The sequence below is a fragment of the Anas acuta genome, chromosome 10, assembly GCF_963932015.1.
Source record: "Anas acuta chromosome 10, bAnaAcu1.1, whole genome shotgun sequence".
In the NCBI taxonomy this organism is placed as follows: Eukaryota; Metazoa; Chordata; class Aves; order Anseriformes; family Anatidae; genus Anas; species Anas acuta.
In genome coordinates, this window is record NC_088988.1 from 12742044 (window position 1) to 12768039 (window position 25996).

At 49.8% G+C, this 25996-nt stretch overlaps 1 protein-coding gene across 2 annotated transcripts; it reads right to left on the reverse strand.

The window, feature by feature from the left end:
• Nucleotides 1–277: 277 nt before the first annotated feature.
• PDPR (pyruvate dehydrogenase phosphatase regulatory subunit) lies at nt 278–25412 on the reverse strand. 2 transcript variants are annotated; one of them, XR_011099775.1, is made up of 18 exons: nt 25082–25412; nt 22581–22714; nt 21578–21659; nt 21326–21489; nt 20234–20355; nt 19089–19206; nt 17635–17784; nt 14650–14842; nt 13032–13156; nt 11222–11377; nt 10989–11122; nt 10452–10600; nt 9024–9136; nt 8575–8669; nt 7870–7959; nt 7433–7615; nt 5575–6549; nt 278–1019 (listed from the first exon to the last, which is right to left on the reverse strand). XR_011099775.1 is itself a non-coding variant. In XM_068693004.1 (17 exons), exons 1-17 carry the CDS (start codon nt 25309–25311, stop codon nt 6145–6147), a joined length of 2643 nt encoding a protein of 880 aa, XP_068549105.1. In that variant the 5' UTR covers nt 25312–25412; the 3' UTR covers nt 278–6144. The 2 variants fall into 2 exon arrangements, 1 of the variants encoding a protein (XP_068549105.1); XM_068693004.1 differs by having other exon boundaries at nt 278–6549.
• Between the last annotated feature and the right edge of the window lie 584 nt (nt 25413–25996).

A 25996-nucleotide genomic window follows, 5' to 3' on the forward strand; every position in this document is an offset into this window, starting at 1 on the left:
GGAAAAAAATAAATAAAAACTCACCCTTTGTGTTCTCGCATCCCCAGGAGGGCTGCTGCAGCTGGGTGCTGGCAGAGGGCTGGGGCCAGAGGGGGCTGAAACCCCACACAGCGTTCTGGGGGTTTCCTCCAGCCCCAGCCCCAGCCCCAGCCCCCAGCTCCCCTCACAGCCCCTGGAGGTGGGGACCACCACACGTCCCCCCCAGGAAGCCACCCGAGGACCAAGGGGTTTGGATGCTGACGGGTAACAGAAGGCTCTCGTGTAACAAAGCGCCCGATTCGGGAGTAGTTAAAACGCCTCTTTATTAATATACAAACCCAGCAACGTTGAAGCCAACCAAAAAAAAAATTAAATGAAGTAAAGCACGATATAAATACAGCACACGAAATAACGCGGCCTCGGAGGCGAGCAGCGAGCTCACCCCTCTGTGTGCGCCGGGGAACCGCCGCCGGGCGCAGCCCTCAGAACCCCTCTGCCTCCCCCAAACCCCCCCGAGGCAGCCCCCGGGGGGATGTTTCACAAACCCCACGGCTGAAGGGACCGGGAAGTGTCACCACGCTGCCGGGATCCAGCCGCTGGTTGCCCTGCGATGGGCGCAGCGGTCGGGGAAACCTCACCTGGGCCGCCTCAGCCACGTCCATTGCACGACATTCACAAGCATAAGGCACTAGAAAGGGTTTTTTCGGATAGAACGGGGACTCGAAGTGAACTTGCCTCGGGTTCTGGTGGCAGGAGGATTCAGGGCTTGTTGGTGTCCGTGCGAAGTGGAGCATCCGTCGGTGGTGGCCGCCGGGTAACCACGCTGCTGGCGGGCGCAGCCGGCGTCAAGCACGTGCGTGGGAGGGTCAGCTGTCACCAGCTCGGCCAAAGCAATAAATATGAGCGAGCACCATTCCCCAGAGCCTCTTCTGTTATAAATCACCGCTCCTCCTCATGGAGATGCCTCGCTCGGACCGGGCAGGGTGCCCAAACCAAGGCGACGCCAGCTCGGAAGCCATCCCGCCAGCAGCAGCGCAGCCCTGGGACGAGCAGGAGATGAGGAGTCGCGGCCATCTGAGCACAAACGAGGTCCCCAGCACTGAGAAACCCTCGAACCTGCTACAGCACGAGCAGCATCCTGAATAAACCCACTTCTGGAGGAAGAGGAACAGGCGCCGAGGCTCTGCCAAGGCTCTCCCAGCCTGCCCCGTGCACCCCGAGCACAGCAAGAAACGGAGCGGCACGCACGGGCAGTGCACAAACACCCAGCCAAAAAGCCTTAAGGCATTTACAAATATGTAAAGATTTGTTTTTTTTCCCTCCCTCAAATGCACTCGCTGAGGGCTCTAAGCACGCTACAATCACGTTTAAGGAAAAGTGTAAAGTGCAAAGAAAATTCCCAACTGCTTTTCAGAGACAGCTTGGAGTCGTCTGGTGACATGAATCCCTTCTCCCCCACGCCCCGTTTCCTGCCTGCACATTCAAAACAACAGCAACAAAAAAAAAGAAGCAACCAGCCCTAACAAACACTTACAGAAATGGTAGCTTAACACAAAAAAAGCATCCCGACGTGGGCAAACAAAATAAAAAATCAAGGCGATCAAGTATGACAAGAAAAACGTTTGGGAAGACAAACCCGAAGGTGAAGAAGTTTTTGCTGGACTCCACCAGCAGCAGCGTTCTGTTTGAAACAAGAAAGGCCTCTGCCCTTTCAAGCAATTTCTTTTCCAAGCATGGAAAACTGCTTTTATTTTTTTGGACATTTCTTCTCAAAATGTAAACGTTTTGGTTAAAGCGTGCTGGAAGGCTACGGGCAGCCCCAGGTGAGCGCTGCACCAGCATGGTTAGCTGCTGCCTGCAGGAACACGCTGGGGAGAAACGAGAGTTTTGGGCAACCCCATACACGCTCCCCACCTCCTCCATCAGGGCACGGCTTCCTCCACCTGAAGGAGAAGCAGCGGGGAAAAAAGTGATGTTGGGAACCGTGCCCTGCTGATTGGTTCTTAGCTAATGCTGCCCCAGCTCTGCCTGGAGCTTGCACTGCTCTAAACGGAGGATAGGATTTAAAAAATAGTGTTATTTTTCACCTCATCTGGCTCTCGGTCCAGCTTCCTGCACAATGAGCTCTCCAGGCCCCAAGACGAGGCTTGCAGGGGACGGGGCTGTAGTCCCAGAGCGAAGGCAGCTCCAAGCAGAGCCACAAGCCCGCGGGAGGCAGGGCGGTGGCACCACCTCGAAGCTGCAGAGCTGAAATTGATGCAAAGAGACAGATCTGGAGCAAAGCTGGCTCGGGCGATGAGGCGCCGGGCAGGGCGAAGAGAGGAAGGCTGCGCACGAGAGGTCCCAGCACCCACCGAGCTGGGGGTGTCAGGGGAACAGCAACGAGACCTGCGGCAGCTTGAATACAGCAGGGGAAGGGGGAACACGAACCCAGGCTTACAGCAAGACCTGGAGATGCAGGCACACGGCCTCTGCTCCTCGCCACTAACAGAGGAGCAACAACTGCCCTGGCACGGCCCGTCAGATCCGGACACCGGTGTCAGCATGGAGCAGATGAGGAGGAATTAAGCCCAGCAAAGACAGAGGTGAAAAATCACCACAGCACATGCTCCTGGAACTGAAAACGCTTCCGAATGCGCAGCTTTGATTTTAACCTCAGGCCACCAAAGACAAACAATCGAGTCCTTCTCCTCTAACACCAGTTTTACTCCAGTTTCAGCACCCCCTCGGGGACTGAAAAACACGAGAGCTTAGGCAAGGACACAAGGGTGAGGCCACGTAGCACGCCTGGAGAAGTCATTGAGGGGAGCTGGAGCGGGCTGCCCACAAAGCGCTGCCTCTGGTGCCTGCTCCCCGCGCTCCTCGGCCAAGCGGCACCTTCCTGGCCTCCAGGGACACCACACAGCAGGGTGGATGCACCACTGTCAGCAAACCCATGGAAATATGGCTTTCTGGGGAAGAAAAAGCACACCTACAAGTGCCACGTGCACATTTAATGGTCGTCACTGACGGGTAACACGGTTATCCTAATGTGGGTTATGCTCCACCTCCGTATTTCAGCCAAAAAGATGAATTCCTTTCTCATAGCAAACTCCAGCCAACCTCCCTTCAAGCCTCAGGCTTGGCAAAGGTGCCTGGAGGGAGGAAACCTGCAGGGCTGCTCACGCTGGGGAAGGGAGACTCGGAGACCAGACACTGCTGCGACCACCACACGCGGTGTGCGCCCCGTCCTGCTCCTGCTGCTGCTCCTCCTGCGCCAGAGGCACCTCGCTCAGCCCCAGCATCTGGCCCTGTCCTAAAAGCTGCCACCCAGCTGTCCCCTCGGCTGCCACCCGAGCTGAAGAAGACAGACGACTCGGGGTACGGCCAGAAATACCTGCCAGAAGTCGCAGACTAATCTCGAGCAGCAGCTGAAGCCTCCAGGTTCAGACACGGAAGAACCAGAACTCATCACCGGGAGAGCAGGAGCAGGCAGCTGCGAGCCGCAGCACTGCCAGCTGCCAGCAGCCTCCAGCAGCAGGCTGAGGCTGCAGAGCACTGCCTACCTCCCGCACGATGCACATTTATTCTTGTTCTCTGCTCCTGGTACTGATAGATGTAGACACAAAATAAACCCGAGCAGTCGTAACGGCAGAAGGAGCTCACAAAACACCATTTTTGTTGTCAGGACTGCTGCGGGAAGAGAAAAGCATATCACAGGTTATCTGAGGAGCGAAGTGGAACCTATAAAATAGGGGAAAAAAAACACAAGGAGGAATATAACCTGGCTGCAACTGAAGGGATGCTTCAGCACCGAGAGGACACACGCTGCTGACCTTTTGGTTCGCTCTGATCTAATTATAACTCGCCAGAGAGAGTGGTTTAGCTGAGAGCTCTCCAGCAGCTGCTTTCAGTACTTCAGCCTGCCTCAGCTAGCACTTGGTGTCACTTGGTGTCCTCCCAGGGAAGCCTCTCATGTCCCTCCAGCGACAACAAGTGGCACAGGCATCCTCCTCAAGAGCCCCGGTGCATGATTTTCAGGTAACGTGCCTGTAGGGTAGAGGTCCTCCTTGGTACGTGTATCCAGAACGGGCACAGTGGGATCACGACATCTCTCCATGCACAAAAGGACTGATGTTAGCCTGCTGATGTCTCGTCACCCTTTCATTCCATCCCTTTATCCTAATACACCAGGCACAACTTCAATTCGGAAAGCAGCACCCAGGGATTTGGGAAGCCTGGGGAATTTTTGCACGTCCATTTCAAGTTTAGTTTGAAGTCCCTAAAGAGGCCAGATGCTACAAAGGAATTCACCGTTTACAAAGGAGAGCACGCTCAAAGACGCAACATCTACATCCAAGCTCCTAGCCCACTAGCTTGAATCCTTCCTCCTCCCTTCATCCTACGCCCTGCCCCGATTCTCCACCGCTGTTTCACAGCTTCTGCGTCTCCCTGAATGGGAGAACTTGCTCTGACAACTTGTTTTTAAGGCGTAAAGGTTTTTCCCTCCACGCTTCTTGCCTTAGGGCCATCCAGTTCCTTTTGTGCGCTGAGAACATCTCCATCACGAGCTGGCAGAGCAAAGACACGACCGAAAGCAACTAAAGCAGCAGAAAACAAACCCAAAGCAACAACTTGCAGAGGTTTCGAGCTTGTATTTACACTACTGATGCTCACCAGTTGAGTGGAAAAGAAAATGCCCCACGAGGTTCTGGATTACAAAGCGATCCCCATGCTGCCAGGGCTGGCCTCCGTGCAAGGCTGTGATTAAACTGCCCAAGGACGCTGGCATCAGCAGCAGCGGGAAGACAATGATGAGCGTGTGGGTGCCAGAGGCAGGGAGAACACCCACCAGGTCTCCTTCCAGTAAACAGAGAACGTCTTCGGTTCTGATTGTGCTCACATTGGGAAGGGAAGGGCATAAATCCGTGCGGTACAACTCAGCACTCCCCGTTTTCTTCAGCATCAGTGCTTGAATTGGAGCACGCCGACACCCCAAGAAGGGGGGAAGCCCCTGAACCATTCGGAACCCAACTTCCACAGCCCCAAACTCCCTCTTTCACTCCCTTCAGGCGAGGTACTACAAAGAGAAGTGCAACAGATTTGAGGAGAGAACAGAAGACACCTTGCTGGAGTCCTGCAGGAGCTGCTGTCACCACCAGAACCCCCGTGTTTCTCGGGGTCGTCCCAGCCCCACAGGTGAGATGAGCGCTGTGGGGTTTTCCTCTAGTTTTGGAACAACCAAAGTCAGCCAAAACCGCAAGATATCCCCTCCTGCTGCTCAAGTTCCATAAACACACACAGGTTTTACATGAAACCCTGCCAGACGAGCCTGACGGAGCCACACACACACAAAGGAAAGTGAAGGAATATTCACAGAGACTGTACACTGTGCAGCTGAAACAGAAGCAGCATTTCAACAGTGCTATGAACATTAAACACTAACATCTGCCCTTGTTAGAAATCGGTATTTTTGCTAATAAAAAACCCAACCACGTTCCTTTACGGAAGTCAAACACACATGCTGCTCTTCGGCTGTATTTATAGAAGGCCGTCTAGCTTCAGCGACCCCAGGCAAAAAAAAAAATCCAACGGGAACAACACCAAAAAACTTACCAGCACTACTGTCACCCCAGGGATCTGATGGTTAAGCCTACTCAACTCCCTGATAGGGAAAAATGGTGGATAAATGGTGAACAAGCTGGGTGATAACCCAAACCTGTCCGCTCGCTGCTGCTCACGCGGCGCTTCGCCTTGTGCCAGTGAGGTAGCTGATCAGACTATTGCTGCGCGCACCAACGCACCGACCCCTCTACAAAGTGGTTTGTGGGGAGCAAGGGGAAGTCCCAGCCTTCAGCCGAGGGGCCAGAGAAGGGCTGCAGTTCGCAGGAGGTCTCCTGGACCCTTCCCGTGTTGGAAGTTCCTTCCCGTGAAGGAGTTCCCCTTCCCCCACCGTGGCGCGGGGGAGCCTGGCAAGCGAAGGGCTGAAGGAGGGAGACGGGCAGGGTTGAGAAAGCTTGAGAGTTAAAAGTTTTAAAATATACAAAATGTAACACGCTGGAAAAAAGTTTAAAAGTGGCAAGACGAGAAAGGAAGAGAAAGAAATACGCGGGGGTGAGGAGAGAGGACTGGGAGACGGTGGCAGGAGACTCCAGCCTGGGAAGAGGAGCGGGGGTGTGCTCAGCTCTACTCCCTCTGGTAGCCGCTCAGTTCCACCTCGTCCTTGCGGCGCCGCTGCGTGAAGAGGGAGCTGAAGGGGTAGAGCTTGGCTTTGGCCTGGAAGCGCTGCCCAGCGATGTCGATCTCGTACTCGCCCTGGTTGATGAAGTCGGTCGTCACCACCAGCTCCTCGCCCGTCTTCTCGTCGAAGTGGTGCACGAAGCCCAGGCAGACGTGGCGCTCCAGCGTGTAGCTGTAGGCGCTGCTGGTGGTCTTGCCCACGTAGCGGCCGTTGCGGAAGATGGGCTCGCCCCACCAGGGCCAGAGGTCCATGTCCGTGTCGTGGTCCTCGAGGATGAACATGGTAAAGCGCTTGTACACGCCGTTCTGCTTCTGTTCCAGCAGCGCTTCCTGGCCGACGAACTGCATTCCCTGGGGAGGGAAGGAAGCAGCAGCTGATAAAGGAGCACGGCAGCTGCTGAGCTTTAACAGACAAGCTTCCAGCACAAGGTCAAGGGGAGCTTGGAAGTCAGCAGGGCAGGCTGCTTCTGCGCACAGAAAGCCCAGCTCAGACACAAGTTTCTTGTCACGTTTGTTGTTCCGGATGCTAAATGTATTAATGAATTCAAGATATTTGTGAAGCGGACCCTTAAATTCATTCTAGTTTTTACCACAGTGAAAACCACTGTAGTTTTCACCACTTGTCTGGTCCCAGAAGTCTAACACATTTCATAAACCAGAGAAAACATAGCCACATATCTAATTTTTGTCCCTCACCAGCGCATTTTCCTCTCTGACTTATCTCGTACAAGCATTTGTTTTGGCTCGTACAAATACATAAGAAAGAAGGTAACAAGCAAGTGGCAGAGATGGCACCTGTCACCACAAACGAGCAGGATACAGCTCATAAAAATACAATACAAATATACTGAAACAGAACAGCACGGAGAGCTCCTGTCCCTGTCTGTCCTCATATGCTTTTAACTTCATTAAAAGCCAGCCTGCGCACCAGGTGGCATTTGCTTCAGCAGACCGGGAAAGCAGCTGGGAAAAAGAAACCTGAGCACTGAGCACCTGTAAGGTACCCAGCACCCTGCCCTAAAGCAGGACACCACATAAATCGCTGGGAGTGCTGCCCAGGGAGGAGGGCAGAATATTTTTGGTATTTCTACCACAAATATTTCTTTACAAAGCACAAGGACACGGGTTATAGCTATGCACTCACAGCTCCATCAGAAGAGTGACACATCCATGGCAGCGTTTTCACCTCTCCGTTTTACCCCCTGCTGCAGGAGGTTTCAGCCTCCCACCGTACCTTATCCAGCTTGACCTGGAACTCGCGTCCACACTCCATAGGAGTGGTAAAGGCGTCCAGATCCTGGCCCCAGAACGCAAAGAACTTCTCGATGCGCAGGCTGCGGAGCGCGTAGTAACCGGCGTTGCGGATGCCGTACTTCTGGCCCATGTTCATCACCTCGTTGTACACGTGGAGGGCGTACTGCAAAGGGAGGGTGAGACACAGAGCTGCAGACAAACACCGGGAAGGAGTGACAGCATCTGACACACCACTGCTGATGTTACTGTGCCCAGCCTCTGGCGCATGAGGTCTGGCCAGCTGGAGCACTATGCAGAGCGGGGAAACTCCGCTGGTACAAAACAGACACTCTGTGACCCTGAGTCAGCATGGAAAGTGTTCCTGATTATGCATGCAAGCAGCTGTTTTAATGAGCTGAGGCTATCACGTACTCTTACCTCTATGGGAATATAAAGCATGAATCCAGGTTCTCCTGTGTGAGTGATACTCATCACACGGATGCCGTTAGCGTAGCCCACGCTCATCTCCTGCAGAATCAGAGGGGGTGAAAACATCCAAACTGGAACACAGCACAGAGATCCAGGAGGAACACAGTAATACATAGTGCAATCCACACCACTCAGCCCTCTTCCCCTTCCTCAGGCAGTTCACCACCGGCACATGCTTCTGAGGAATTTAGTGTAAAAATCCAGACTGCAGTACCCCATTATCCAGGCTTCTCAATCACTTGGTGATAAGCCTTGAACTAGGTCAGGACAAAGGCTCGTGTTCTAAATACAAGACGGGAGCTGAACTGCAGCTACCTTCCCAGCCTTTCACCATGACAGGAGACAGACTCCAGAGACACTGATCCCAGCTGCCCCTCAGATTGATGCTTTCTTAACTGATTACGTCAAACATACCAAGCCTACAGCAAGCAGAATACTGAAAATAGATTTGTATTTACCTATATATTCAGCAAGTAGAATCCAAAGAAAAAAGGTAACAAAGTGAGCCTAATGAGTACATGACTAATCTAGCTCAGCTACTGCAGTGCATCTATACATAACTTCACCTCTAGCCACCCAAAACACCATTCTTCCCCTTCTTCCACGCATGCTTCAAAAAACCTAGCAGAGCGAGGAGGAAGCACAGCCACTCACCTTGCAAAAGAGAGAGGGAAAGTGTTCTGGAGTTATGGGGGCATACGACAACTCTGACAAGACATCCACAGCACGGGGGCCTATCAGGTTCAGAGCTAAAGAGAGGAAGGTAACACCATTAGGACGAGACCAGAGAGGTCTTACCTGCTGTCTAACTTGCATATATGAATGAAATGATTTCTGTTTCTCTTTGGGAAGTTAGGAGCTGTGGAAAGTCTTAAAAGTTCACTGAAAGAACAGGTTGTGTCATCAGGCTGGCTCCTGACAGTCCATGTGAAAGGAAAGTTGCCTCCCAGCTCACAGCTTGCTAGAAGGCAGTCTGAATTGCTGCTTTCATGCAACTGTTTGGAAAAGAGACCCAGCTGCCACTCTGGAGAGCTTAAAGGATTGATTGACACCATTTGTGACTTCAGGCTGTAGAACAAGGTCTGCTTTCAGTGATTTCCTACCTGTGTACTTCCAGGTCACATCTTCCATGGTCAGGTTGCTGTCGTTAGGCAAGCGGTTCTTCAGCCAGGCCCAGCAGTGGACTTGCTGGTCAGTGGGGGAAATCATGAAGAAGCTGGAAGAGAAAAATCAAAACCAAGAAACAATCAAACTTGACAGCCACAGGATGATTCAGTTCATTCTTTGTCCGCAAACTACTGGAGCCATTCAGCAGCTTCCAAGATAACGCCAGACCAAAATAAGCCGGTTTACAAAAACCACAACTGATGTCTCTGGATCAACACCACCACATCTGTCAGGACAGGAAACCTCAGCCTGCGAGCATTACCAGCAGCCTGGGGACAAGAAGGCAGCAGAAGGACCAGAAGCAGAACGCGGGCAGCTCTGCAGGAAGTTCACAAGGTAGCCCCAAAGTCGGAGTCGTTTTGCAGACGTTATGTGCAGCTCTTTGAGACCAGTGATTCTGGCTACTCTTGACGGTCAGAAGAGTGCTTCATTCTCAAAGCAGTTTCTTGTTTCAGTCAAACTCTTTCCCTACACAATGGTGGTTATTATTACCAGTTTCCGAAAACAGAACTCCACTTGATATGTGAAAACAAGCTAGTCTCTTTCATGCTGACTGCGAGTTGAAGTACATTATTGACAGATAATATCTGCAGCAGTGATTAACAAGGAGGAAAGCTACCAGTTTCACACAGAGGCAAACAATGCTTTTAAACAACACATGAATGCAGATGGAAGAGAAAGAGAATAAAAAGCTGCTTCTAATTATAAGAGCAGCAGAGAAGAATGCTCTCACACCAATACAAGGACAGCATACATAGAAAATGGTCTAGGGAAATGAATCTAACACTTGGCCGGGACATACCCGTGAAATAGTTTTTAAACACGAGGGTTTTTTTCTAATTAAATGCCAAACAGAGCCCAAGTTGCTTAGTCTAAGGATGAGATCCTGTGATCATGTCAGTTTGTACCAGAGAGCATAAGAAAGAACCCTGGGTGAGCGCAGAGCTGAGAACTCGAGTAACGACACCACAAGGCAAGTTGAAACAGTGAAAGAGAAGTGTTTCAGCACAGAACTCCAACGAAAAGACTGGTCAGGAGCCAGCGAGCAAACATGTTTAGTTTGCTCTTTAAATGAATACTTAAGCAATAAAGTAATGACCGGAACAAATTTGCCAAAAACAAATTTGTCTTTCAATTGAGAAACTCAACATCTGAAGGCCAAACATTTTGTAGAAACCTGTACTTATTGATGTGGGGACTACAGATAAGTTTGGGAGCTCCCTCTCGTTTGAGCTACAGAATTAGGGATGAGTGTAGAATGGAGACTTTTCTTTTTTTTCCTTACAGGGCGTGGGGGTGGAATTTATGATCTTCATTAAGAGGTTCTCAGAGGCTGCTGATAAAGATGCAGTCTGCATACCTACCTGCGTTTGCTCAGCCGTGCAATGCTGCAGTCATTCTCATAACCTCCTTTCTCATTGAGCATGCCGGTATGCACAACGTGCCCAACTGGCACATCCAGGTCGTTTGAGAAGAGGTATTGCAGACTCTCCAGCGCCTGGTCTCCCGTGGACTATGGGAATTGAAAGGGAGAGCAGGCAGATGAGCTGTCTGAGCAAGACAAATTAACTGGGGCAGTTTAAGACTGCATCAATGTCCTGACCCAAATTCTTTCAATTCACATTGATAGGGACACAAACGTCTCAAGCTTAATAAGAGACAACGGTCACACAGTGCCGAAGGTCAAATCCTATTTACAGACTAAACTGGTATTTCTATGAAGTGGGCCCTCAACAGACAAAAGGCAATCTCAGGTAAATATTTGTTGCAGCCTGAATCTGGCCGTACAGCCTAATTTCTCTATCTGTCCCTCAACAGGACTTGGAGGAGTTTGAATGCAGCCAACAGAAAATAAAGACCACCTCTGCAAGCTGACGCCTTGCCACCTCCTGGGTACTTACACTTATTTCAAACTTGGTGAAAGACGACATGTCAATGACACAAACTGCTTCCTTACAGCACTTAACTTCTGAACCCACAATATCAAACCAGTCTGGCTTGTAAAAGGTTTTGCTCTGATCCAAATCCAGCAGATCTAATGCAAGGAAGAATCAAAGGGCAACTGATAAACCAAATGAACTACAATCTAATACATCAATCTGGATGCACTAGGCAGAATAAAATGCAATCTCACCTTTCCCAGGTGGGACAAAGTATTTGACTCTCTCAAACCCGTGCTTCTCCATCCACCTGGCCCCCTGGGCATCCAGACGGTCATAGAGCGGGGAGGTGCGCAGCTGTCTGCCGGTCTGGAAGTCCCAGCGGGGAACCTTCAGATCACACATGAGGGCTGCAGTGGTCACAGAGATACGTTATTAGGTTAAGTAGTGATTTTTACCTTGGATTTTACTCCAGATTACCGATACGCATTCTTACTACACCCAAACCACCAATGAAATTCCCTCAACACAGTTCTGACTTCTCCATTTTTTGAAATCAGCAAATCTCTTTTGATCCATTTATAACTACACTAAATCAGAGCAACAATATTTGCACAGAACACTTACATTTGTAGATACTCGTGGTCTCATGACAATACTGTCAACATAACTTACCCAAACTCTCTATTTTCCATGCAGCCATGCTGACTAGCATTAATTATGCATGGTTTTTCCCTGACAGCACACTGCATCAGACACTGATCATTTAGACAATACCAGTAGCGGGGTAGGGAGCCCACAGCCACAAGGATCATCCACCTCCTTAAACACTGGCAGCTCAGCTTTTTCTAATTACTGAAGCTCTTCCAAATGTCTCCTATACCTTTTCAGCCATTCCATAATATTCTTATTTAGAAAACAAGTTACCCTAATGAATGTTTAGCATTCTCCCTGGTTGCCAGCAGGGAGTAGAACTCAAGGATGCTTCTTCACAAACGTTAAGCTTCTACATAGGGCACAAATTACTTAAAACTGATGCTGAGATAGCCTAATATTTCTTACTGAACAATTCTGTTTGTCTTTGCCTCCTAACTAATGATTTTATTGTCATTACCTGGTATTGGCACTACTGAAAGAACGGGTAGAGGGAAGAATGCATTATAGTGGGAATGTAACACCAGAAAAAATGAATACAGTATTTATCTTGTAAAAATTAGACTGATTCCTTAGCTATCTAAACCTCTAGAATCAAGATCTACATTGGAAAGCCACTCTGGAATAATGCCAAGAGTACAAACTGATTTTTCTGGGAAGAAAAGTCAAAGTGTAAGGTTTTTATTTCCTGAATATACCTAGAATCAAAGCTTTACCCAACTTCTCTGCTTTCACCTGAACACGTTTTTAGTTTAGACTTGGTGTTCAAGTAACTGCTTTTCGTTTGCAACTTCTTTTGCAACTTATGCTTCTATTTGAAACTTAAAAGGAAGAATTGTCCACATTATCTCAGGACAGATAATCAAACAACAGGAGGAAATTATGCACGGCTTTACACAGGAACAATGGCATCTAAGATCTATTGTGCAAGGCATTTATCACCAACTCAGGCAGGAGAAAGCAGAATATGTTCTACCAAGACTTCTTGAATGGCATAAGATAACTAGATCACATACTGCTACATCAGAAGTGAAGGCATTTTCACGCTATACTGATGTGCAAACAATAACAGTGTTTGATATAGTGTAGTATTTCTTGTTAAGATCTTGGTATTGTTTTATTAGGCTGGAGTCCTACACAGATACGCACAAACCTCCTCCTTATGGGAACATAAATAAATAGGAAAGAGCACCCTACCAACAGCATCTCTTTCAGAAAAGCTGGCAGGAATAATGCTAACAAAGCAGGCAGCCTTTGCCTTCTTCTGGGAAGGAACAGCCTTGTCCCAGGGGAGGCCAGGGGGAAGGACAATGTTTCTCAGGGTTGTGACAGTTGACAGAGGACAGACAGCACAGCAAAGAGCAAGTCTTGGACATCCTGGTGAGCACTGCAAGCAGAGACCTCACTTACGCATTACTTCCATCACACGGTGCCGGAGGAAGGTGCGACTGCTCTGCAGAGTACCAAAGCGTTTCAAGTCCAGAGGCCAGACATTTTCTGACGGATAACCATTTACCATCCACTCTGCCAGGTACCTGATGGAAGCAGTAAAGATAAACCAAGAAATCAGTCAGTGTCTTAAAGAGTTTAGCTCTGAAGTCATAAGCAAGGCAATTTGGACATGAGAACTTCTTGCAGCAGGGATAAAACAGAACTAACATGGTATTCTGAACACTAGCTGAATCTGGAAGGCTTTCCCATTATAAAACCCATCCAGCAGCTTTCCAAATTACTCATTTCCCATTAGGATAAAACGCACAGGGCAGCAGGACACATGGTCAACAAAGCCAGGGACTGGACAGGCAGCCTGGCTGACACTCAGGCTACCCCACACAAAGGAGCGCTGAGCACGTTTAGGTTGGAGTTAGGAAGCTGACTGTTTTGTCGTTTTTCAGTACCTGGTGTAGGCTCAGCCACAAACCATCAGTGACAGCGTTCATTTCAGCACGAGGTACCAGCCAAGTTATGTTTAGCTACACTTCTAGCAGTGAAGGAGGAAGGCATGCTCCAGAGCTAAAGGACAAAGGCAGCTCAGACAAAAGCAGAGCAGAAGGATCTGTTCACAGTCAGTAAACAGAAAAACAAAGGGGTTTGAGACTGATCATTAAAAGTTACATTAGCAAGCTAAGCTGCTTATTTTGAGGCTGTAGCAACAAACAGTCAAATAACGTTTTACCCTCAGAAGTGATTTTGATCCTCAAATAACCTTACTGCAAAGATTTTCCGTATTTCCATATTATTTATGACAAAGAAAAATCACCATTTCCTTCTCTGCTGAGTTAAATTATTAGACAGACAGAAACTAATGGAAACAAGTGCAGATACTAACACTTGCCATGAAAAATGAGCAGCTTGCTAAGAAGGCTGTAGCACAGAAGGGATGCTGGGTTGCCAAAACCAAATGGCAATCAGAGAAAGCGATGATCATTTTGCAAGCAACTTTGCTGCTGGGATCACACTTACATGCCTGTCAAAGTATTTGCATTAACACAGGAATTGGAGTGTACTGGGAAGTGGCTACATCCCTAGCTCGCTGGCAGAGGACAGTATTTAACTGTATTGGCAGCACCTGGCATCACACACACGGTGCTTTATCTGCTTTAGATTCACTCTCTTTTAGAGAAATGAATTGTTGTGTCAACTTGAATGCTCTAAGGACTTCAGCCAAATAATAAATTAAGGGGATCGTGGAGCAGAGAAGATGAGGGACTGTGTGCTTTGCTAAGCTTTTCTCTCTTCCAGGTAGAAGAAAGTTTGGACCGGTTAGTCCTCAGGGAGCTCCCTCAATCCCCAGCAGGCTGCTGCTGGCTGAGATGTGCAGGGTAGGAGAAGAATCCAGCCCAGAGCTGGAGTACACACAGGACCGCTCTTCCCTGTGATTCAAGCTGGAGACAAAAGCGTCCTCTGTTGGTAGCAGAGGGGAGGTGACAAATACTGACCAGAACACTTCACACAGAAGACTCATCTGAGCAGTCTTTTTTCTCGGTTAAAACCTTACTTACACACCGAACGGTGATAAACCACTTACTTGCCTGCTCCCCCACCATAAGAGATACCAGCCGAGTTCATGCCAGCCAGGACGAAGTAGCCACGCACCGTGGGCGACTCGCCCATGATACACCGCATGTCTGGCGTGAAGGACTCCGGGCAGTTCACGAGCTGCATGATCTGCAGGGCCTCCAAATCCGGCATCCTGCGCAGAAGGGAACTCAGGAGCGGCTCTGGGATGGAGACAAAAGACAAAAAGTCAAGGCTTTCAATCTCAAAGCACTTCAGCATCAAAGCAGAGAGCGTGCTGGTGTCTGAACAGAAGGCAACACGTTCACTGGCTGAACAGTGTGCTGGCAGAACAGAAAACCTCCAACTACTCAAAATGGATCACCATTTTTCACACAGCACACCATAAAAGCAGCCCCACTGATTCAGACCAGTGGTGAAGGTCTGAGTCTGCAGCTGATTCAGGCCAGTGACGCCTTCCCCAGCAAAAACGTGTTCAGCTTTGTTAGGGAAAGCAGCAAGGAATGGATACCTGGCGAGGAGTAAGAACAGACAAATCTGTACGACACTGGCCCCACACATCCTGCCAGCCTCTGCTTACCTTCAGCAGTTTTCCTAAACCCCAGGAGGTTTTCCCTAAATACTAAGTGGTATTTACCAAATACTAACTGGTATTTGCTAAACACAAAAATAATATTTAATAAATGCTAGCTGGTATTTACCAAATAAAAATAATATTTACTAACTGGTAAACAGTGGTTACTAGATAGCAATCCTTAGTGGATCTCTTTTCCAAGTACTCAACCAGTCTTCCCCCAAACTCCTGAGAACACCTTGCAAGGCTGCCAAGGAGATATCCACACATCCAGTACTTGTGGTGAGAGGAATCACTGAGATTGAAACTTAAACTTAATTAACTTTTTGATGGCCCCCAGCTGGCACAATAGAAGCAGCAGTGAACAGGAGATCCCCATCTAGAGTGGGATCTCACTCAACATTTCCTAGACCTCTGTTTACCTCCCTCCCTTTGGTCATCTCTTCTTCTTTTTTTTTTTTTTTTATCCCTGCCAGTCAGTCATCCCTCTCTTGGGAGCTGCTCCAAGCCCCGATCAGCTTCTAGCTGCTCTTTTCACCAGTAAGATGACACCATCTGCAGAACACCTCTTATCTGGCATGCCAAGGATAAGGAGCTGCATGATGATTTTGTTTTCTGCTCCTTTCCTAATAACTCCTCTATTTTGCTTTGCCAGCTACTGAGCTGACACCTTCACAGAACTAAGAGAATCCCAAGGTCAGCTCAAAGCCCGTTGTTCTGTGCGGTGAAATGAATAGCACTCCCCAGCAGACACACCCTCACACACTTGCGTCACTTCACATCTATCCTCATTGAATTTCCTTGCCACTTTATTGCCCAGTCACGCTGGAAAGGTCCTTGGGCAATTCACAGCCTGATATTTGAGAGCTTTAATAAAAGGGTAAGCTGTCTACTTTGATCTTCTTGCCCAGGAGTTCCCTCTGCACCGTACCCTAGATTAAAGTCCCCAAAATTCAGCACTAGTTACATTCCTCAGTTTTACACACAGGCTCTGAAATATTCAGATTCCACGTCACCTAAGAAGGCACAAGCAGAAGCCTGCTGAACTGCTCTTTCTGATGCCTTGTAACTCCCCAGGGCCTGTTGTTACAGGCTTCTTTTTTCCTACTGATAAGAAGAGGGCTCAGTTCTAGACTTGTTCTTACATCCAGCCCAACATTTCTGCAACAGTACAGGCTATTTTAAACCCTAAAGGTGTTCCAATCAGAGAGATCAGAGCAGGAACACGTGAGCTCAGGAACTGCAGCCCTAAAAGAGGATCAAATATTGGCTGAGTAAGCTCTGACTGCTCAGCTACTCTGCACGTTTGAAGTGATAAAAAGGTAACGCTGGAACTTAGCGTGCAGCTGCTTCCGAAACCTGGGCAGTTTGCAGGTGCCAGCAAGCAGGGCTTCGCCATTCCAGCAGGATCTGGAAGACCAAAGAGGAGGTGGGTGCAATGCGTGAGCAGCTCGTTAGGGAAGCTGCTTTTCAATCAAGTCCGCAGTCATCTGCAGGTCTAAAAAACTTCTGCCGTAAGCCAGCACAGAGCTGCAGCCCATCCTGCCTCCACCCCATCTTAACTGTTTATGAAACCCATATATCATCTCTCAGACACAAAAACTAAATTAGTTCAACCAGGGGAGCAGCTGGATGAACACGCTACCGCTGCAGAAAGACAGCAGGGAGTCTCACTGAGCCTGGAGACACAGGCAGAGATGTGTTCACGGGGGAAGCAAAGAGCTCTGACGCAGGGCAGAACTGGTTCCCTCAAATAAAAGGGGAATCGAAGGCACACAGAACTTACGAGGCATATGAGAGGGGAAAAAAGGGACCCAGAAAGATCCCTCCACATAAAAAGATTTATACAGAATATCAAACCAGAAACAAATAATATGGGAAGAGAAAAAAACATTTGGAAAGGACCAAGCCACCACACTGCTGGTGGTGGGATGGATGGAGTCTGGGAAGCAGCACCAGCGAGTTGTGCTCGCGATTTCCTCCACTGGAAATGCACTTGGCAGGCAGTGCTGAAAGGAGCCGCAGAAACGAAATGCCACAGCTGCATGGCGGGTCAGGAGTGCTGATCTACAGTCACAAGAGGAGCAGCACGTGGTGCTGACAGCCCGAAATCAAACGCAGGGGGAGAAGAGCGTTGGAAAGTTCATGCAGTACGCCACTGCACTAGAGGAAATAAATACAAGCTAAAGGTTAGCGGGTGTTTTTAAACACTGCAAAGATGTTGACGTAGTCCTTGGTTGAGTGGTTTCATGCAAATTACTGACAAATGAAGAAATTAATGAATTTGAGAGAACGTTCATCCTTCTCACACCTGTCAGAGGCAGAGAGACGCTAGCTGGTCTCTAACAGCCTGTCTCATTGCTAACTGCCTTCTGCTGAAGCCACGTGCTTTATTGCTGTGGGCATCTCCCCCCTACATACCAAAATGATCCCAATCTTCTTGGAGGTTCTGAATCTCCAGCTGGTTCCGTCCCTCCGTGAAAAGAGGCTTAGGGTTTTTCTCGAAGCCTCCTGAGAGGATGCCGCCCTGCCAGTTGCGGATGTAGATCCTGCCATCGGGGTCTACGATAGCTGCAGAGGAAAGAAAAGAGGTGGGAAGGGAGGTGAGAAGGGGCAGCGACCTCCGGCCATCTCACAGGCACCAGTGACAGGCTCTGCTGCCAAGCTAGCAGCCTGCAGCAAGGACCATTTCAGTCCCCCCAGCCCACACCTTTATGCTGTTTCTGGTCCTCACGTGGCCCCCTGGTGTGCTGGTTTAGATGCCTAAACCAGCATCAATTCCCATCTCAGCCACACAGGTTAACTTCTGAGCACCACGAGAAACTGAGGAGAATCTAAAGGGCACCATAGGCAGCAGGACAGCAGCACCGGGAGCAGGACACAAGGATTTGCATCCCTTGTGGCACCAGCAGGCTGTTACGCTGGCTTAAATCCACTGGGAGTTCTCCCAGGACCAGACCAAGAGACGTCCTGCCCTCCCCATCTTTCCCTTCATGTATTAAAACAATTCAAATTAACGGGGGTGGGTCACTGAACCAGTCTGCTGCAGGCCACCAGCACAACGACAGCGGGCAGCAATGGGGTGAGGGCAAGCAGACAGGTCAGGATCGCTTCTTCTGGTGGCAGTGTCAACTTGAAGCACTTAAACTGCACCCGACATGTTTCAGAGCAATTTTTTCCCCATGTACAGAAGAACTGTGAACATGTATACATTTAAATTGCTCTAGAAAAGTAAAAGTGAAGCAGAGAATCCAGTGAGAGAGCTGCAATCCTTGGAGAACATATATATGACTCCCTAGGAGCAGAAACTCTCACTAAAGACAGAATAAATAAGCGAAGCTTCCTACTTCCCCACCACGGTTTTCAAACAGAAGGGCTTTTATTGAAGAGATCCAAAAGCCAGAACATGGGGGAGGAGCAATTACCTCAAGTGCTTGGGTTGCCCCTACAGCTCATAGACATGTAAATGCCATTGTAAAGCCTTAGCTTCAGTTGGAGGAAAGGAATAGATGGGCCATTTGGGGACAGCAGCCTGCAAGGAAAACACAGTGCCAAGGCTAGCACCCTCTCCAGCCCACAGACAACAATCCAAGTCTCAGGCACAGCAGCTAGCCAAGCTAGAGCCAAGGTCGTTCACCTGCTCTGCTGACAAGCTCTGGAAATCAATTCCTGCAGCAAAAGCTTTCCCAACAGTAAGGAAACAGATACCACTGAAAGAGGATATTCAAAGCAATTCAGCTAGAACACACTTCACAATTGCAATCGAGCTGAGAAGTGATAGTCCTTCGTCGGCTGTTTTGTCATAACACAAGTCACCTTGGAAAGGAGGATATAATTCACCGAGGAAAGTGGAAAAAAAGCTGAAGAACCCTTACTTGGTACGCTGCTTGCCAGAGGTTCCTTCAAAGGATGTGTCAGGAGGTAGAAGTGCTCGCAGGCATGGAGCGGGATGTTGACTGGTTCGTCCCCAGAGTGGCCCAACTCGTAGGCCCACTGAAATTACAAAACAAAACAGAACCAGGATGTAAAAGAAGAAAACTAACTCCAATGAGAAAGGCGGGAGAAAAGCATGCAAACCGATCATCTCTGTGGGTCTGCTTTCAAAAAGGCCAAATAAGATGTGGCTCAGTGCCCTAAACCTTAAACAAAGGCATTTGTTTTCTGCTTTCTTAGAATTTGAGCTATCTGGGGCAAAGACTGTTTTTGTGTTCCCCATGTAACGTCTAGAAAAGCAGAACCCTGGCTCAAGCCTAGGAAGCATCAACATAAAACACGAAAGAAAAATAAGATTCATGTGCCACAGCCAAGGTGCCTGTGGTGCTGCCAGGGCCCCACAGGAACGAGAGCACCAGCTGCACGCTGAGCAACAGCGGCTGTAAGGTGCCTGCATGGTGGAGAAGCAACGATAAAAAGAAAAAAAAAACAGAAAGTGACTTTTTTGTGTGTGACAGGAGGGTGAGCCCACCATGAGACTCCACGCAAGCTGCAGGGCTCCCCCAGCCTTTGTGCCGAGCACACAGCCACCTCCGCTGTCCTCCCTCACGGCCCTGCTGCTCTGACTTGGAGCTACTCCAGTAAACCAAGCCAAAGCATGAACCATAATAAAGCCAAATAAAATGAAAATGAAGAAAAGAGCACGTGTTCATTCATTTTTCTAATAAAGAAAACGTTTTTAGAATCCCATACCGAAGCAGCTGTAACTCCACAATTTAAAGCAGAGGTTTTTCAGAGATGAAGAGAGACAACACTAAAAAAGGGGGACCGCAAGAGTTTCTTTAGCATACAACATGCAAGAAGTCAGGTGGGGGACAACTATTATCCTCTTCTGGCAGTCTGATCTAAAACAACATTCTTTGGGACAAACTGTTGTGGACTGGCAAGAGGCTTGCCTAGTCTGGCAGAAAGAAAGCACCTCTCTTTTTCTCATTTTTCTTTCTGGAATTCCCTTAAAGATTTCCTTTAACAGCACAGCTGCATCCTAACCAAAGGGAAAAAGAAAGACAGGTTTGAATAATCCTACCTGGCCAGCACAGTTGACAAAGTACTGGCACTGAATCTTTCCTCGGTCGGTCTCAACTCCAGTCACACGGCCCTTCTGGATCAAGACGTGACTGACGCTCGTCCGTTCGTGGATCTGGACGCCTGAAGAGGACAAAGTCAGTGCAAAACAAGCCTTCGTTCTAAAGCTACTGACATCAAGCCCTTAAGCTCAACTTAAAAGCCAATTTTCTTTTCTTTTACGTTTCGTCCAACCATTCTTAAGGGAAATCCTGTAAAACAGCGTGCATACAACTTCTTCATTATGTAAGTGATAAGTTTAAGAAGAATCACAGTATTTTTTCCCCACTTCTGGATGGCAGATAGACGCCAGTATCAACAACATGGGGAAAAAAAAGTGTAAACCACAGATTTCTTTCAATTACAATGCCTTTACATGATCAAGTCTGTTGTTGTGGATTGCAAGACTGCTTCTTTCACAGGAATTCAGTAACTTTGTGGAAAAATAAATTAGCAGTAAGCAAAATAAAGCTGGACTAAAAGAAATTAAAAGTGGTATCTTCCTCAATAGCTTCTTCCAGCCTGATGAACTTTCATCCTTCGTGTGCCTCACCTCCGTTATCAAAGTAATTTCTGCCCCACTTTTAGACCGCTCCAGTCTGCCAAAGGGCTACACGAACAGCATTTACTACTTCACTTCCAAAGCATGTATGTCTAATGAAGTATTCCACAAGGAGCCAGTCAGATCTTTTCACTTCAGAATCAATTAAAACTCTTTTGATGTGTAATTTTGAGCCAGGTGCTATGAAGGGCTGTATTTATGATGAAGCAGTGTGTGCTTATTCAGAGAAATATGTAACTAGCAAGTATGACAAACCGGTGCTTGATCCATCACATCAGTTCCCTAAAGATTCAGTATGTGAAAAAAAAAAAAAAATCAGCCTGATTATTGAGAAAAAAGGGATTTCAAAGAATACAAACCATGTAGAAACAACCAACTTTTGGCCTTCAGCGCTTAGCTAAGATCCCCGAAACAGATGCAAGCCATCACTTCCTTTACTGGGAAGAAGGTAACTATCAGGCAGGAGAGCACCAAGAGACAAAAATCTCGTACCATTCCGTGAGGCAGCAGTCGCCAGAGCCAGACTGACGTTGGCAGAGGACACGAGTGCATCTTCTGGCACATACATGGCCCCCACAAGGTCGTGGATGTTGATAAGCGGGTGAAGCTGCGCCACTTGCTTCGGGGTGATAATTTCACACGGGATCCCCATTACACTGCCACAGAACACAAAGAAAATGTCGTTAGCATTGCAGGAGAGCTGATGCAAATTTAAAATGGGTTTTATTTCCTGCTTATACGTACTTCAGCGATGAAGCAATGCGTTTCAGGGAGATTAGTCGGTCCTGAGTCTGAGCCAGTGATATAGAGCCTGTCTTCATGTACCCTATGACAATCACCAAAGGCAAGTCAGATTTGGACAGGAGCTTGAATTCCTTTTAATTTCAGACCCGTTGCTTTAATTAATCGCAGACCCGGTACTTCCACTACTCAAGAGCCAGGAAACCCCAGATCCCCACGTAACTTTAAACATTTATCAGCCAGTAATCAAAAATTGCATTAGTCAACTTTTCCAAAGAGTACTTCAGTTCTGACTTGGGCTCTAACTCTCCTTTGCACTGCATTTACTTGTGCTTATAAAACAGAGCCTACACATGGTATCTATTAAAAGAGAGAGAAGTTACTGGCAAAAAGGTGAAAATGAGATCAAATATACAGAAAAATAAAACCTCAACGACTAAAGGACGACATTTTGTGACTCTACCACCTGTAAAAGTTTAACGGTAACCTTAATTACAGGCACTTTTATTAATCCCTGTTGAGTTTGATGTGTATCACAAGTCTTTGCCAACAGGAAACTTTCCGTGCTCAAGTTCTTCATCCCAGGCGCATGCCTGAGCGTTCTGGAGGGAGAGGGGGAATTTTAACACAGTATTTCCAGGGAGAGACTAGAGTAAAATATCTTGCTTTGCCTGGGCTTTAGAGCTGCTGTGAAGCTTTTTGTATTTCTGAGAAGCGAAACAGTGCAGAAAATGGGTCACTTGCTCTCGTCTCTTTTTAGTGCCCTTATGAACAAAAATCCCCTACATTTGTCCAAGCTACAGACGGCAGCTCGCAGGCAGGTCTGAGCACCTGACACCCTTCCTCCCAACCTTCCAGTCAGCTCAGTGATGCTCCTTTGCATCTGGTTCAGTCCAAACTAATTATTTTGTTTTGAGCAGGAACCACCAGCGCTCAAGACACTTACTTCAGGGCCAGCACTTCGACCCGCCCTCCCAAAGGTTACCCGGTGCTCACCCCCCAGTACCTGTCTGCACGCCCGTCTCTTGCTCCAGCTGCTGGTACAGCTTGTTGGAGTAGTCTGCCATCTTCAGCTCGATGGACACGTGCCTGGCGGTGCTCACGATGCCGGCACAGAAGCGGGTGGTACCAGCAGCCAGCCTGCAAGGTAAGTTTAAAGAAAGCCTCAGGCAGCTGACGGGCAGGGAAGCCAGCACAGCCCCCCAGGAGGCTGCCCCAGAGGTTCCTGATGGCACAAAACTCCCACCCGCTGCCCCCTGCACCCATCAGACCACAACTGCTCCCTTTGTCCAGCTGTAAATACCACCACAGACAACTTGAAAATCAGTTGTGCCCCTCGGGAGAACCCCCAAAGCCGTACGGTGGCTGATGCAGGGGTAACACAACAGCAGGGATGCTTCTGCTTTACCTCGCTTTTGGAAAAACCTTCTGTTCCAAACCCACTTCTCTCTAACTTGTCCTAACCGCTCGCGTCTTTCAAAGAAAGCACTTAAAAAAAATTTAGCTGATGGGCAAGCCAAGCTGCCTACCTGATCGCTTCCTTCTCCAAAGCCAGGTTTCCCTCAGAGCAAAATTAGCTTGGATTCCTTTGAGCCCTGCATCTCTGCAGCTTGCACCGAGTCCCTCTTAGCGTGCAGCAGCTACGTAGATGCACATTTCTTCCCCTTTTTAATCTGCCCTTCAGGCACTGCCCACCTAGCTTCCAGGGTTACATTTAAGCATTTCTCTCCCACTGCTTCCACGCCACTCGTGGCCACCTTCCCTGCTGCTCAAGCCACCCCGCGCTGCTCCACGCGCTGCCCTCTGGCCTCGCAGCACGCCCTCAGGAAACCCAACACGAGCACCAGCTGCGTAAGGCATTCCCCTTGCTACACCCCTACAGCCGCAGCCAAAACTGCTGCAGCGGGGCTTTAAGCGGGCTCACCACAATCCTAAACCGCTCCTGGGAACGCAGCGGTGTTTTTCTGCAGGCACACGTGTGTGGATTGAGCTCGGAGACCTCCGAGGGAGAATTCCCTCTGCTGGCAGCTGCCAAGAGCCTGATGCTTCGCCAAGCAGCCGGAGCTCCCTGCTCCTGGAGCTCTGAGCTTCCAGCCCCACTGCGTGGTGCCCAAGGCCCCAAAATGCTTAATGAAGGCACCAAAAAAAGCACTTCCAAACCAAAAACCCGACCAGGCACGGGCTGGGCAGTCAGCTCCCAACAAGAGCGACGTGCTCTGCCATCTCTCCAAGCCACGCCGTGTTTCACATCATTACCTGTGAGTAGAGCACCGACAGACGTGGCTGGAGCTGCTGCCTCTTGGGCCACCCCTACCAGCAGCTGTCCTGACCTCTGGGGCTCAGATCTGCACGGATGGGCAGGAGGTAAATCAAAACCTCCTTCAAATACACACAAATGTACAAAAAAACACGAGCACCTTCGTTGACTCCACCGTTTCCCATGCCTACACGCAAGTAACTGCAACATTCATGGCTGGGAGTCTGCAGAGAGAGGCTTAGGTGAAGAAAATACCCCCTGCTTCTCTGCCTAGGGGTCAGCTGAGAACTTGGTGGCACTGTAACGGTGGCCGAGCACAAGCTTAGTGGGAGAAACAAAACCAAGAACACTCAGATTTCACATCTGTAGTTTGTGACCTCTTGTCTTGCACGGAGGCTTTGTCTTTGCACTGTGCATTATCAAAACACCCCAAAATATCAGGGTTGGCAGCAGGGGTGGCCCCTGTGAGAAGAAGTCAGTGTGTCTGGCATGGGACAGCCCCACTTCCAGCCAGCCCCCAAAGAGACACCCCACAGGGTGCTGGGCCCTCAGCAGCACCTCTAGGAAGGCAACTCATGGGTGTCAAACGCCAGAGAGATGGAGGAGGAGCAAAAAGTAAACAAGGAAGAGACGAGGAAACCCCAAGGACAGGGAGAAGGTGGAGAAGGAGGAGGTCCAGGTGCTGGAGCAGGCATTCGCTGCAGCCTGAGGAAGGTCCCACGACAGAGCAGACGGATGCCTCCAGAGGAACTGCAGCCCCTGGGCAGCTGGAGCAGGTTTCCCTGGAGGGCTGCAGCCCGGGGCAGAGCCTGCAGTGGACCGGGAGGAACCAGGGCAAAAGCAGGAGAGGGAGAAGCCCCCACGAACCCCCCTGTGAGGAAAGGAGGGGGCTGAAGCTGTGCAGGGCAGGAACAAAGCTGAGGACAGGCCAGAAGAAAAGGAGAGCTGTTCTGCTAACATTTCCGCTTCTCCCTACGCGGCTATATTTTGATTGCCAACACACCACTGAATTTCCCCTGCGTTTCTCTATTCCACCCCTGGCAGTGCGGGGCTGCCCATGGCCCTGTGCCGTGAAGCAGCACCAAGCTCCGTCAGCGATGGTCAGTCCAAACCCACCACGGCTGCGGCACTCAGCAAAGCGGCAGAAATGACCGAAACAAACACGGAAACGCCAGAAAATGATACAGAAATGGTAAAAACACGCAGAGAAACGCCTCCAGGCCCGCCCCGCTGCAGCCCGCAGCCCCTACCTGCCCTGCTCCAGCAGCACCACGTCCCTCCAGCCCAGCTTGGCGAGGTGGTAGGCCACCGAGGCGCCCACCACGCCGCCCCCGCACACCACCACCCGCGCCTGGCCCGGCAGCGGGGCCGGCGGCGGCGCCTCGGAGGCCGCTGAGGTGCTCCGCGGGCAGCGGCCGGCCCCGCTCCAGCGGGGGGCGGCCGGGCGCCACCGCACGTCGGACAGCAGCCGCAGGAACATGGCAGCGGCGGCGGGGGAGGCCGGGGAAGGGGCGGGAGGGGAGCGGGGAGCGGGGGGGGCGGCACCGGGCCCCGCGGCCCCTCACGGCCCCCGCCGCTGACCTTCCGCGCTTTACGGTAGGCGGCCGCCGCGCTTTACGGCAGGCGGGACGCGGCGCGACAGGCGGCCGGGGTCGTGAGGCACGGCCCGGCGCGGGGAACAGGGGGCGGGGCTATTCGCAGTTGGCCCTGCCCCCTATTTGCATAACCCCGCCCACCAGTCGTATTGGTTTCACGTCCCCTATTTGCATAACCCCGCCCACTAACCCAATGACCACGCCCCCAAGTGTGTAGCCCCGCCCCCTTTCTTCCCGCCCCTCTCTTCCCGCCCTCCCCCTCCTGACAGGAATTTTACCTCAGGGTCCCCCCCCCCAGGGGTGCGTGAGGGGGGCAGCTCGCTCTTTTCTGAGCTGTTCTGCAAAAATAGTGGAAAACGGCTCTTTTTTCTCCCAGTTTTACCTCACAGCCTGAGGGGTTCACCCCTTTTCCCCTCAGAAAATGTGTCCTCGCAGTGTCCCACCCTCAGGGGAAATTAGGAGATGAAAACAAGGCGAAGGCTGATGTTTGGGTTTTTTACACCACTAATAGGGTTCCCCAGGCACCCAAGGGTGCACAGAGGTTTTACCCGAACCCCGTGAGCTCAATGA

What these genes read in the sequence shown, in the direction of transcription:
- PDPR (XM_068693004.1), bottom strand. Translation starts at nt 25,311, where the DNA reads ATGTTCCTGCGGCTGCTGTCCGACGTGCGGTGGCGCCCGGCCGCCCCC. An exon ending in AGAGACGGGCGTGCAGACAG is followed by an intron (nt 21,660 to 22,580) that starts GTACTGGGGGGT and finishes TGATTGTCATAG; the next exon opens with GGTACATGAAGACAGGCTCT. An exon ending in TCTGGCAAGCAGCGTACCAA is followed by an intron (nt 17,785 to 19,088) that starts GTAAGGGTTCTT and finishes TTTCCTCTGCAG; the next exon opens with CTATCGTAGACCCCGATGGC.